The 14966-nt window shown below is 34.4% G+C and overlaps 2 protein-coding genes across 3 annotated transcripts; one reads left to right on the top strand and one right to left on the bottom strand.

The window, feature by feature from the left end:
- The first annotated feature begins 4 nt into the window (after nt 1–4).
- LOC112736807 (peptidyl-prolyl cis-trans isomerase FKBP16-3, chloroplastic) lies at nt 5–4010 on the top strand. Its single transcript, XM_025786425.3, has 7 exons — nt 5–827; nt 1482–1762; nt 2245–2328; nt 2643–2692; nt 3061–3109; nt 3243–3317; nt 3688–4010. Exons 1-7 carry the CDS (start codon nt 743–745, stop codon nt 3805–3807), a joined length of 744 nt encoding a protein of 247 aa, XP_025642210.1. The 5' UTR covers nt 5–742; the 3' UTR covers nt 3808–4010.
- A 188-nt stretch (nt 4011–4198) lies between these two features.
- LOC112736806 (uncharacterized) lies at nt 4199–8377 on the bottom strand. Of its 2 annotated transcripts, XM_025786423.3 has the most exons (11): nt 8062–8377; nt 7206–7362; nt 6952–7120; nt 6645–6715; nt 6167–6304; nt 5994–6085; nt 5640–5911; nt 5175–5260; nt 4972–5073; nt 4476–4650; nt 4199–4330 (listed from the first exon to the last, which is right to left on the bottom strand). In XM_025786423.3, the coding sequence occupies exons 1-10, from the start codon at nt 8142–8144 to the stop codon at nt 4489–4491; spliced, it is 1332 nt and encodes a 443-aa protein (XP_025642208.1). In that variant the 5' UTR covers nt 8145–8377; the 3' UTR covers nt 4199–4330; nt 4476–4488. The 2 variants fall into 2 exon arrangements, with proteins under 2 accessions (XP_025642208.1, XP_025642207.1); XM_025786422.3 differs by having other exon boundaries at nt 4199–4650.
- Between the last annotated feature and the right edge of the window lie 6589 nt (nt 8378–14966).

Here is a 14966-nt window from a genome sequence, read left to right as displayed (position 1 = left end):
AATGTTTTTTTTTTTTTTTTTGTTTCAAAAGTGGGAAGTTTTATTGAAAAATTGAATACTTTAAAACATTTTGTCTCTAAATTTTTATCAATGTATTAAAAATTCTCAGGATAACAAATTTTAAAATATTTGTGTGATTAATTATTATTAGCTTTACATGCATTTATTATTATTATAAGATAATTCATTATGTATATATTAAATGAGAGTTATATTGTATTTCATAATAACTTAATAAGATAATAAGATTATAAGAATGTCATAACAATATAAATTAGATGTGCAGTATAATAATAAGGTTACTTAAGATGGTAAGTATTTAATATTTTAATTAAGATATTTTGAATTTGACTTTTTAAAATAACAAAAATATATTTTTTTATAAATTATATATAATAAAGAGTATTTCAAAAAAAAAATATTTATGTTTTTAAACTAAAATAATAAAAATATAAAACTTCATGAAATCTTTATTCTTTTTGGTATAAATGATATATATCAATTATATATTTATATTAAATAAAAAATTTGAGTGGTATAAATTATTTTATACTACTACAAGATTTATTAAGGATTAAGATTTTACTGTATTTGCCAATTCGAGTCTCTATTTTTAGTTAAAAAAAAAATTATGTTATCTGCAAGGGAGGAAAAGGGAAAAAAAAAAGATAAAAGATAAAAGGACACTAGGACAGTTTCTGACAGGTGATGTGTTTAAGTGGATTTGGTTTATCCACATCAAATGACATCTAATATTACAACCTTCAACCTTGGATATGATATGCCAACAATGGCTGCTTCTCTCTCCTCTCTCCTTCTTCCACTAGGTATCTATTCTATGTGCTGCTTCCTTAAATTTTCCAATTGTTTTCTTCATTTCACAACTCAAACAATGTTACATTGTCATTGCTTCTTGTTTCTGTTTTGTTCACAACCTCGAATTGTTATTGCTTCCACTCTTGTATAGGTTTTAGTTTGAGGAGCACTACTAATTATTGTTTAACTCAATGATCTGTTGTGTCATGTTCTTAGATGAATGATAGTGGTGCCAAAAAGTTGTTTTTTTCTAAGAGGAAAGTAATAAGTAATAACGAATTATGTTGAGTTAATGAGTTCATGCATTGTATTTACAGGATAGTAAAGGTGAATTCATTGTGACTTTGTAATCTAATTCTGTTTCTGCAAAATTGAAATTTCTCAACTATTATCACTTCCCCCAGCTTCCATTCTTCAATTTTCACTAATTTAGGATTTGATTTCTAGACATTGATGGTGAGGTAAAACAATTTCTCCCTGTCATCTAATAGAAATTCAAGAAAGTGCCAAATCATCACAACTATCCACCATGACTTCATACCTTTTTGAATTTCTATTGGCTGAAAGTTTCAAATTGCTTTTAAAGTGTTGGTGCATAGAAATTATTCTCATGGGTTTAACTGTCACAATTGTTTTCTAAAGTATGTAATTTTTTTTTTGGGTAGGTTCTACTTGTAAAAGTTTGGGCTGCAATCCTCAAGGCATTGCTGCTGACAGGCTTCGATGCTTGGTTCCGCAATACCGAAGATCGGTGGTAAAAGTAAAGGCCTCAGATACAACTGAATGTGCTGCTATGGTTAATTCCAATTCCCGCAGAGACTTTCTTGGATTGGCTTTGGGAATCTCAAGCCTCTTTGTTGGTTCATTGGAAGCCAAAGGAGCTGGTTTGCCCCCGGAAGATAAGCCGAAACTATGTGATGAAGCTTGTGAGAAGGAGCTTGAAAATGTATGGTGAGAATACATTGTTCCCTTCTCTGCCTCCTTTCTTTGTTTTTCTCTGCTAAGACATTACAAATGGTTGTTGTAAATTGCTAATAATGCTTTGATATTTGATGTAATTGCATTGCATCTCCTGTTTCTACTAATGTTAGTCAGCACCTTTCTCAAATGTCAGTTATTTTTAAAGAGAAATTCTTCAAATAAATTTTGGGAAATCAAAGCATTATTAGTATCTAAGCTAGTAAGCTATTCTTTCCTGATAATAGAATCTATCATTCTTAAAGGAATAGCAGACATTCTTATATTTTTAAAGAATTTGTGCACCATGCAAATAATCTGTTAATAACCAATCTATGTGATTGCACTTAAGTTTTAATATTCACATTTTTAAGACCCCTGAACAATGACCACCATGGTATCAATGGATTTTACTTAGAATATCCATAGCTAAATGACTAATGTTGACTTTGAACATTTTATGCAATGAAGGTGCCTATGGTAACTACTGAATCAGGTTTGCAATACAAGGATATTAAAGTTGGACAAGGTCCTAGTCCCCCAGTTGGATTTCAGGTGTGGAATTTCTTCTAATTTGTTCAGTTCTTTTTTATATGCAATACAAGATAAATAATGTCTATTCTTCTCGAAGTTAACCGTTGAAAAAGGAAATATAAAACTAGAACACTTTCACATTTTAAGCAACATGTAAAGCTGCGTTTGGAATAATGGATAGGACACGGAGACAATGGTTTTGTCATGCCGTGTCTCTCTGTATCTCTGTCTCAGTGTAATCAAACATAGTTGTATCTAACCAAATGCAACTTCATTTCTATAGGCACTCCTATGGTAATATACCTTATGTAATGTAACTGTAATTGTAATTACAGGTAGCAGCTAATTATGTAGCAATGGTTCCTTCCGGACAAGTATTTGATAGGTAAATCCACTGATTACAAAACTATATCAATCTTAACTCATCTTCATGAATTGCAATATTTAGAATGATGTTTAACGTTTGTTGTTGTGTATACCAGATACTTCATCTAAGTGTGTGATTAACAGAATAAAATTGGCCAATTTTAGCTAAAATCAAATGTTACATGAATGTTTTAGAATATCAAACTGTCCATTCCTTTTCCAGCTGTATTGTCTCCTTTCAATTTGGTTTTCTGGATGATCTCTTTGAGAAAACCTTGATGACAATGTTCAATGATATTCTTTTTGTGGATAACAAATCAATATACAAGTATGTGAATATGACCAAGACAAATGTGTTGCTCATTTCCCCCATTTTCAATCATGCAGTTCATTGGAGAAAGGCCAGATTTACATTTTCCGTGTCGGTTCTGGTCAGGTACACTCTGGATTTTTCCTTTTTTGTTGTTTTCAAGAACTTTCCTTTCATGGTGATCATTGTTCAAGATTGAAAACCAGTAGCTTTAGGGACTATGAAGATTGACTGATACTAATCCGAATGAGTACAACAGGTGATAAAGGGTCTTGATGAAGGTCTTCTGAGCATGAAAGTAGGAGGGAAGCGTCGACTGTACATACCTGGACCAGTAAGCTTTTGCCTCGGGGAATGGATCCTCTCAATTGAAAATTTCATTTGAACATGTCAAATGTAGATTTTCCAATTAAGAGAATCCACTCGCTTTGCCTTAATAGCTTATACCAGAGAAACTGTGATCTTTTAATCATGTGAATCTATCATATAACTATTTTATAGACTCTGCTTCGATGCCATATTCCTCGTTTATCAGTGTCTATGGACATCTGTGCCTAAAATATACATTGAGCACAAAATGATGAAAATACATAAAAAGGATGCATGCTAATGAACATTGACTAAATCATGATTAATTTTCCTTAAAACTGAGTATTAAATTCTAAATGTGTTGGCTACAAAGTTCTTTATTATTTATTTGGCAGTTGGCATTCCCAAAAGGCCTTACATCAGCTCCAGGGAGACCAAGGGTGGCTCCAAATAGTCCAGTCATATTTGATGTTAGTTTGGAATATATACCAGGGCTTGAAGTGGATGAGGAATAAACTATAAAACTAGATGCAATAACCCAAATTTTCTTTCTCTTTTTTTTTGGGAATTATGCAAATCCAATTTCTATTTATCTATTTCCACTTCCCCCCATTGTATACAATTGTTAAATTCTTTTGAAAAACAAGTCTATAATTTTATAGCTACGCAGAGCTACATATTTTGATGTTCAATATATATCAAGAGAAGCTCCCTTGCATTTGTGTTTTGTTGTATCTACATATTGATAGTTTATGTTAGATGAGGAATACAAGATCTTCATTTGTTCCACTTTGGGGATGTTAAAAATGTGGATCTCTCTTAGCAACAGCATTATGTTTATCTGTGGTATAAGTATTATTCTCATAAGGTTAACTATTGTAGCAGAATGAAAAAATTGAAATACTCTTGCTGACACATCTGTTGCTATTCTGAAATGTTATGAAGTTAATACAATAAAAATAGGCTCTCTGTCTCTATTGTTTTTTTCTTTTCTCCCCTTCCTCTCACTCTCTCCTTTACAAAATATTACAAGGTAACCTACATGGAAAAATGGTTGTGAAAAACAATTAATCCTTTTACACAAGAAACAACACCATATATGATGTAGGCAAAAGCCTGATGAAAAAGTTTTTGAAAAAAAAAAAAGAAACTAGAAAATGAACAAGAGTTGAATCCAGAAAACCAGAATTGCCAATTCAGCTGGCTAAATGGCTGGGAGAGTTGTTGAACATGCTGTGCCACATAAATGCCCTGGAAAGCACCATTTCCAGCTCTTGGTGAGTCCAGTTCTGAGTTGGAAGATGTTGAAGGAATATCACCAATTCTTGGAAATCTAGCTTCCGGAGATTGTCTGACCACTAAAAAAAGCAGCATATGAAGAAATTCATTATCTACTATATTGATCATTGCTAAAAGTAAGGAGAATGTGTATATAATCTAAGCAAATTAGAAGCATATAATATAGGTATGCATCCCGTTGTTTTCTATTGCATTTGTGTAACGTTGCTTCAAAGCATTGCCAGGAATCCTAGAATTGCATTCTTCATTAAGTAATTCAATGGCAAAAATGGTGCAAAAGCTAAATTATTCCTAATTAATTGTTTCTACTTACATTGGGAAAATTATAATTAAATTAAAATATATCATATTAGTGAAGGGGCCAAAACAAGCTTGCTTACTGTTAGAAGGAAACTGGCAAATATATACACAAGGAAATCTGGTAAAGCATCTCCTTCAGCAAGGTACGTGTCCCAAAGGCGTGTGATGAGATGGAAGGGTATCTAATCATAAAAATCAGAGATCAGCATTGGTGACCGTTTATGTCAATCTTTTATTCAGAAAACTATCCAACTTATAAGGAAAATAACATGTCTGAGCAGACCTCGCGGATTAGAAGACAGTTGAACCAGCGGAAAGCAAACTGAAGAAATTCAAGACTTTGATCCTCCACATGTCGTGAAACAGGTTCTGGGGCAGCACACAATTTTCAATTAGGGAACATCAGGTTATATTTGTAGATATAATAATACATATTACCAGGAAAAAAAGGGATGAAATTTCGACATGTTTGTGCCAAGAAAATAAACCATCTCTTTTATCCTGTTTTTGGGAGCAAAATTGACAGAAATATTCTTCTTTTTACTTGCCCCCCTTTTTCATACTTGAAAACAGAAAAAGATGATGAAAACATTGTGGAATCTTTATAACTAAGAATGAAAAGAGAGCAGTTTGTTAAACTAAACAAGCCTTCGTAGTAGAGGAGCCATCAAAACTATAAAAAGGGATGAAGCATTTAAGATTATAAATATAGCAATGTTTGAAGGAAAACAAAGCCTGAGAAGGTTACCATCAATCCTCCTGACCAATTCCTTCAACTTAAAAACAAGCCTCTGAATCCCTGGTTGAGCAAATGTGTAATGATCTTGCATACCATCAAGCAACTTCGACAAGCACCAATAGCAATCAGCCTCTACATTGTTGATCTGGTCTGAGGATAAATCAGACATTGACCAATTATCTATAGACCCTTCTAAGTATTCTGAAAGGAAAACAACTAAAAATGGTGTAACAAGATCATTTATCCCCTGAACATATCCACTTGCAGGATGTCGAATGGCCCTGTGAATATATTTGGAAATCATATAAGATCACTAAGCTAAGAATAATATCAAGTCAACAACGACAAATTGTTTTGTCTAACCATGCATAAAGAATGCGCTCCAATGATTTCTGAACTTGCTGTTGCTGGAAGAATGGAACATCAGGTACAGTTCTTGGACAATCAACAACAATCTGACAAACATACAATGACAATAATCAACAAGCAGAAAATCGCTACAAAAATCAAGATGGTAACATATTAACCTAGAGTACCTGGCGACGCATGTTGATCTCATCATCGGAACGATCAGTATCAGGAATATCATAATACTGAGAAATACACTCAAGATACTCAAGGCGCTTTCTTCGTAGAACCCCCTCCCTTCTATCTGAATTAGGTGGTGCATATCCCTGTTGTCAGTTTATTTTTAAATTTCCAGCAAGACAAAGCTATCCATTAACATGTGTGATTGGGGATCACTAAGATTGACTCCTTACTCAACATGATTCTTTATAGTGTAAATAATTTTCATTTTTCATTCCTAAATTCTTCTTTTAGTCTCGATGGAGAACATTTTTCATGTAAGCAACGTCGAAATCTCTTTAAAATAATTCCATAGCTCAACCTAAGCAAACAAAACTTAACTTTGAAACCTGATAAAAATAAAATCCTAAAACTCGGAATATGAACTCTAAAAGTTTCATATTCTTTTCCCATATCCGAGAGCCAGAGTAAGGTCAAATAGTTTACCAAGAGAAGCCTCCACACAGTAGGGCGCATGTCATCTGGAACACCACTCCAAGCTAGCTCACGCAACTTGTCTACAGAATAGATTTCAAGGAAATAGTTAACCTCATGATACTGCAAAAAATATGTACAAGCAAGGTAAACCTCATGATAGGTGTGTTTATCTAAACATATAGTTCAGAATTGTTTATTTATGATATTTAAATGACTAGACAACATCATAGAGCAACACGGAAAAGTTAATGAGTAATACAAAAAATTATAATCATAAAAATAAAATAAAATAAAATAAATAGAAAAAACAAAATACCTAATATAACTGTTGTCCCAGAAAGAACCTTAGTGAACTTCATAACTCTTGCAGAATCTGTAGATCTGGCACCAATGGTAGACTTGCAGAATTCTTTGGATGATCTCTCTACATGCGAGATTGATAACCGATTCAAGTTGGCAATAATAGTTGGACTCTGAACTTCTTCCTGTATTGAGAGTACAAGTCCCACTTGACAAAGTGATACAAATCAATCACATAGACGCATATAAGTAAATGAATACTAAAATCACCTCATCTGCCCCATATGTATGGTCACTAGTGCCAGCATCATTGTGTGAGAAGCTCCTCCTGTAACTTGGCGATGAGTCCTTCGTGTTCAAGCCATCTACTGGGTCTGATCTCGGGCTCAATAATATTTTCCCAGGCATGCTACGACCTTTAAGTAACCTTTAACAAAAAAGAATACTACAAATCTCAGCTCCGACAGTAAGCTATATGCTTACAGTTATAAGTAACACCAAATACAAAACTAGATGAACAAAGAGAAATTGGTCAATTCATCAATCCACCAATACCATCAACAAATAAATCATAAATTCCCAGTTGAAAAGGGTAGTTGTAGTTCTGAAGAAAAAACACAATTGCGTAGGTTAGCTATGAAATTTGGTAAAAATCAACTATATAAAGTCTGTGACTCTGTTCCTACATCATGTTCAATTGGAACAAATCAGCATTCAAATCGGGCGCGAGTATACACATAACGATCTAAGAAGAAAAAAAAATTCGCCCAATCAATAATAATCCACATCGCAGCTCCAATTACCCTCTTCTAATTTTTCAGGAATCAGTGATAACAGTACACTACTGAAGTGATTGCACGGATCACATTTCCAAAAAGTTATTATAAACCCAATTCGTGCGGTAGAACTTCACACATCACAATTCCTGATCTCAAATCAACGCAACCCAGAGGAAATCAAAAGAAAAAGGTTTAAATATAGAAAATCGAGAAAAGTCGGATTTTGAGAACTGGGTTTTCGGAAAATCCGACAAATCTGGGGACTGCAATTGATGGGGATGTTGAACTTCATGAAATCTGAGGCGAATAAAACCGCAAAGAAGAAGAAGAAGGAGGAGAGGATGTACCCTTGAACAGTTCTAAGGGTTTGATTGAAGGTGGAATCGAGAATGCCGTTACGCTGATCTTGTTGGTTATGGTGGTTGCTCATGCTTCCTTCCTTACTAGCTTCCACTTCTGAGTTCTGAGTTCCGAGTTCAAAGATGATTTCTTTGCTTACGGACACGTAAAATCACAAATGAATGCACCAACAAATTTAGATTCATCGACATAGTTAATTAGCGCCAAAATAATAGTATAATACCCTTCTCCAAGTGCTTAATTATTTTACATAACGATAACTAATTTGTAAGAAGAAGAAACAAGTATGTATATTTAAAGTTTAATTTGGATGCATTTACATTATAAAAAATTTTATACGACTGCTTAATTAGATTTACGTATTTATATAATTTATTAAGTATTAATTTAAAATTAATTATTTTATTATGTATCTATATTTATATTATATTTATACTATGTATAAAAAATTAGTGTTTAGCTTTATTTTTTAAAACATCCTATATCTATACTTTTATACTTTCATACTAAAAGATTAATGTTTATTTTTTTAAATGTTTTTTATTATACATAATTCATAAAAATTGTTTTTTTAAAATTTAAATCTAAAATTTTTAATTAAATTATAAAATACTTCCTATCTCAACTAATATATTTTTTATTATTTTGACATGCTTTATAAATAAAATAGTGAATCAAAACAAAAAGAAACGTGCCAATTAATTCACTAGATACTAGTTTTTTTTTTTTTTTTACCAATTAGATGAGTATGAGGAGATTGTGCCATTTGAGCTATAACTCATTGGCTCACTAGACACTAGTTATGATAACATAAATTTAATTATTTATATAAAACTATTTTTATATTGATCATGCCTAAAAAAAACATTTATATTTATATATTGGAGTAAAACCCCTCCCCGGTCCCTAACCATTTACGAAATTAACCTGGCGCTCCCTCACCATTGGAAATTAACAACACGGTCCTTAACCATTCTCTCCGTGTGACCAAAAGGACCCTATTGTCGGTTTACAGGTAAAAAATAACCGGAAGATCCTACCTGTACCGGTAGCTGTTATACGTGGACTGAGTGTTGTTGATAGGATAGAATCTATGTACACAGTCATCAAAAACGTTGCAGTTTTGATTCCAGTTCTTAATAAGAGTAATCCCAGATATTAATGTGAACCCTAGATATCAAATCTTACCTTGCCTTCAGTGATGAACACGGAAGAACATTCATCAGATTCAATCCGTCGTTCATGGAAAGAGAAGTCGATCGGAGCTTCAAGCAACAACTCTGGCAATGTTGACATGACAAGGAAGAAGTTCATACATCCAAGCTGTTATTGTGGAGCTCATGCGATTCTCTTTGAATCCACCACATCAAATAATCCAAATAGGTTGTTCTTTGGTTGCAGTTATTTCAAGGTACATTAGGGTTTATTCCATCTTACAATCTTCTCTGTAATTAGGTTGATTAAATTTTTTTTTTCATAATTGTAGACTCCTTCAACGCATTGCAAATATTTTAAGTGGCTGGATGAGCTGATAACTGAGTCTGGCTATATGGTGGTAGAAGTCCAAAAAACGGAAGTTCATGGGAGATTGAAGGAGTTGGAGGACAAAGTTAAAGAGATGGAGATTAAGCTATATGATGGAGTTTATGGAAGAAGATACACTAGACAGAATAGATGTATTATCATGGCATTTTTTATTGTTGTTGTTGGTGGAATTTTTATTACTACACTTCAGCCTAATAGGATGTAAAAAAATTGTAACTTATTTTGGATGTTGATATTATGAACTAGATACACATTAAGGATGATGACTGTGATGTTAAATTGTTGAATTTCAATGATAGAAATGTTGTTGTGATTTAAATTGTAAGTAACCTTGTGACAATTTCTGAGTGTTTAATCATTTGAAGTATGTTTTCATACAATCTCATTGAATGAAGAATAAATCAAATCTAGTATGCAATCAAAATATTTAGACTGAAACACAAAATATCATAATATATAAAAAGTTGCAGAACACCTACATGGCATTACATGTTATGCCTTGGCAAGTATATAAAACACAAAATCTAAAGTGTTCATGTACTAGAAATTCTAAAATACTAGACCAATGTTAGGCAGAGTTTCCAATCAGATATAAGTCACAAAATACTATCCAAAATACTAGCCATAACTATCTAATCTTCATTTTTTCCGTGGAACTTTAAAAGGGGTGCAGTGGAGTCAAATTCTTTAATGCTTAGTGGTGCTCCGAAGCTTGGTGCCTTGATTCATTGTTTGAGTCTTGGTGTTGGGATGAATTGGAACAACCTAGCTGCCGTGTCAGCACTAGTTGCTGCCTGTGTCTCAAGAGAAATGCCAATGGATGTAGTTGATCTTGTAGCCATCCTTGATTGGGTTGGTGGGGCTTGGTTTGTGGGCATAGTGGGTGGAAGTAACGGCCCATGAACCTGAGATGTTAATGGCTTACGAATTGGCTGTTTCTTTCGGAAGGGTGCAGGAATTTGTGGACCATTCACTATATTTTGCAAGACATGGTTGGTTGCAGATGTGGTTGGACCTGGGGCAGTTGGACTAGGTACAGCTGGGTTTGGTGCAAGTGATCCATCACCATTTTTCACCAGTTTGTCCATTGATGTCTTGAGCCTGCTTTTTTGACCAACAATAATGAAAATTAGATTTCTGTTTGGTACACTAAAATTTCAGGCACAATGTTATATTGATCACTACTATTACCTCATTCGTAGAAGCAGATTGTGACACTAGAATTTCTACTCCTGCCTGTGGAAGGGTCACTGGAGTAATATTTCTTGGTATCTTCTTCTTATGCTTTCTTGCTTTAGTCTATATTTTGTGTACAAGTTAAGGGTTATCCTATTTTATGCCACACCATAAACAAGTGAACACATATTAGTCATCAACTTACGATAGGATCTATGACCGCAGAGGGAGCAGCACCAGATTTAGGTATAACAATAGCTTGGTTATTACCCTGTAATCAATTGTAAGAAATTTAAGACACATAAACCCCTCATTAAACCATTTATAAGACTCATTAAACTATTTTCTAGACACATAAACCCCTTCGATACTCACATTAATAGACATTTAAATCCCTGTAACTCCTAATACTAGCCTAAGTATTGTACCTTTGTATTTCTTGCCTTCTTCTTCTTTGGCTGTCAATTGGGATCCCTTGGAGCTCCCTTACATGTCTTGTAATAGTGATCTTTTTCTCCGCACTTGCTGCATGTCACCTCGAAGGCCTTTTTTACCTTGTTCCCTGTTAGTTGGCTCTCAGACACAGGATCAATAGTTCTTCTCTTCCTAGGACGACCAGGAGGTCTCTTGATGGCAGGTGCCACTGGCCTAAGAGCATCTGATGTCTCCCAAAATTCTTCACTGTTGACAGGTTGAATTGTAATACCATAAGTGGCACGCATGGCATCCATGGTAAGCCACTCATGCACAAAATCTTCAGGCTTCAAGTTAAGCGTCTGTAACCTTGAGATTGCAGCAACTGCATGTTTACATGGCATGCCTGCAACAAATTACATTATTACATATCTACTTAATAGAAACAACAAAGTGGAGTTTACTAGAGAATTACCAGTAAGTTGCCATTGATTACAAGTGCAGGTCTTTTCCCTTAGATTAATCCCAAGCTTGCTTTGGCGTCTTTGAACCTCAAAGATAACTCGTTCATCATCTCCAGTCCACTCAGCTGTCCACTTACAGCTTTCAGGCTTAATGAATTCGTCCAACCTTTGCTGTTGAACAGGAGCCAGTTTTCCATGATAGTTACTTAACCTCTTCTTATGTCCAGCCATTTTCCTCATAATATAACACCTCAAATCCTCACACATTGTCAATATCGGCTTGCTCCTATACTCCACAATCTTTGCATTTCAAACTTCACACATATTGTTGGTGATGTTATCAACCTTCGGATAGTGAGAGAATTGACTCTTAGTCCATGCGGATTCACGAAATTTGGAGAGATACTCCCAAGCAGGCGGGTTCACTAATTTCAACTTGTCCATTTTTGCACGAAATTTTGGAGTTACTGTACTCCTTGCACATTGCCATACCAAACCCTTCGATTGTTTGTCTTTCCATTGCTTAACAAAATTTTTCCAAATGTGGAGGACGCAATTCCTGTGGTGTGCCCGTGGCATAACTTCTTGAAGAGCAACCTCCAGTCCCTTCCACACAATAGGTACACAATCATTTGATTACTAATTCAGATGGGCATCAATTCAATAATCAACAAAAAATCAACTACCAGCACAAAAGTAATTATCAACACACCATCAATTAACACATTAATAATTAACATACCTTCTGCTGATCCGAAATAAAATTCCATCCATATTCAGTGCAAGAGCCTAGGTCCTCCTGGAGGAGAGTTAGGAACCACCTCCATGTGTCAGTACATTCACTATCAACCACAGCGTAAGCAATGACGAAAAAGTGGTTGTTAGCGTCTTGAGCAACGGCTGAAAGGAGATGCCCACCAAAATAACCCTTTAGGTGACAGCCATCTAGCCCGATTAAAGGACGACATCCTGACTTGAACCCACGCTTGCATGCATCCAATGATATGTATAGCTTGTCAAACACAGCTGGTGACACAGGTTGGGGGATCACATGTAACTCATCAGTTTCTAAATTTGCCATCTTGTTATCACACATCTGGTTAATTTCTTTGTCACCTTTTAAAATGTAGAGACCAGCCTCTAGGTAAGGGGCACTGGGGTCTTGCCAATACATAGCCTTGTACTCTGTATATCCTAACCCTTTGAACATCTCCTCAAAATCCTTAAAATTAACAAAGTCAATGTCCAACTTGGGGAATCTATCCACCTTACCACCAAGGTAGCTGAGCATATAATTATCGTCTCTCTCAAACCACCCCCCATGGTGAAATACTGGTATAATCTCAACAGCCATCTGCAATATATAAACTTTACTCAGTAACCCATAAATAAATTATTATTAACAGACATTAATATACTCAAAACAAACAAAAAAATTTTACTCCAAGTGATGACCCAACCCTAGTGAAAGTGACTGTTCTTCACAAATGTTAAAAAATACGCATATCATACTTTATGGTGGTCCATGGTAACAATACTTCCTTCAGATAAACAAATGAAAGACCACAATGATGTCGTTTACAAACGGTAGTACAAACTCACCTCTAAAACCGGAAGTGCGGCTCCGTCAGTAGCACGTCACCACCTCCGTCAGCAAACGCCACGTTACTGCACAGTTACGTCGTCCTCGCCGGCTCTCTTTCGTCGTCGTTTCTGACGGAAAGCCTGACAGTCTCTAGGGTTTATGGTAATTCCTTGTGTGGATGAGGGCAAAGAGTGAGAGCGTGTGATACTTCAGGGAGAGAATGAGGAATGTATGTTAGAATCTGAATCCATTGTGCATCAAAACGGCAACGTTTTTTATGACTGTGCAAGAACCCAATTGTCTCATCAAATCGTATGAATCCACGTCAGATAGTTACCGTTACACGTAGGATTTCTCGGTTACATTTCATGGAGAGGGTCCTTTTGGTCACACGGAGAGCATGGTTAAGGGCCGTGTTGTTAATTTTCAATGGTGAGGGGGCGCCAGGTCAATTTCGTAAATGGTTAGGGAACGGGGAGGGGTTTTACTCTTATATATTGCCCACGAGGCCGAAGCCTTTGGATAATAGTTATCAGAATCGAACCGGTGATCAAACCGGTCAGGTTACTGGGTCACTGGTTCAACCGATTGACTCGGTACTATGTAAATAAAAAATAAAAATAGTCAAAAATTTAAAATTATAATTTAAAATAGATATTTTTACTAATATTTTAAGAATATCAAACTATTTTAAAATAATATGGACTATAAATAATAAGTATTTTGTTATTTTTATTCTATCATAAATATTTTTATTTTGTTTTTATATTAAAATAACTATTATTTTAAATTTTAATAATTTATTAATTAGTTTATATCTATTATATTATTATATACTACAAATATTTATTAAAAAATAATACTAATAGATGTTATATAATTATGAAAAAAATAAATAAATTTATAATTATTGTTAAATAAAAATATAATTAATTTAATAATGAGTAAATTTATAACTAAATTTAAAATAAATTATATAAAAGTAAATTATATATATATATATATATATATATGAATTTTAATGAAAATCATCACAGCCTGGTGGCCATGCATAGCGCTTTTTCTCAAGAGGGGAGGGGTTCGAACCCCATATGTAACATTTTGTTAAAATTTAGTTTCTAACCGGTTCGGTTGGATCGAATTTTATCGAGTTCGACCGGTTTTCACCGGTTCGCAGCGGGTTGATACCTTGTTCGGTCCAAACATCGGACCGGACCGGTTGAGGGTCCGGTTCACCAATTTTCCGGTTCGAATCCCATATGTAACATTTTGTTAAAATTTAGTTTCTAACCGGTTCAGTTGGATCGAATTTTATCGAGTTCGACCGATTTTCACCGGTTCACACCGGGTTTAACCGGTTCGCAGCGGGTTGATACCTTGTTCGGTCCAAATATCGGACCAGACCGGTTGAGAGTCTGGTTCACCGGTTTTCCGATTAAACCGACCGGTCCGGTCCGGTTTTGATAACACTGCTTTGGATGCCCACAAAGCCTGAAGAAAGTCCAAGAGTGTTTTTTTTTTACATCATCTTGGAGTATAATTATATCTAATTTGACCTTTAAAATTTGAAGTTAAATTTAAATTGATTCTTAAGATTATAATTAATTTAGTTTGGCCCCAAAATTTATAATGAATTAATAGTTAAATTAGTTTTAAAAGTTAAAGTATTTTTTAAATTTATCTTTAAAATATTTTTTTAATTAAATTG

The sequence above is a fragment of the Arachis hypogaea genome, chromosome 13, assembly GCF_003086295.3.
Source record: "Arachis hypogaea cultivar Tifrunner chromosome 13, arahy.Tifrunner.gnm2.J5K5, whole genome shotgun sequence".
NCBI lineage: Eukaryota > Viridiplantae > Streptophyta > Magnoliopsida > Fabales > Fabaceae > Arachis > Arachis hypogaea.
This window is presented reverse-complemented; position numbering and strand designations above follow the sequence as displayed.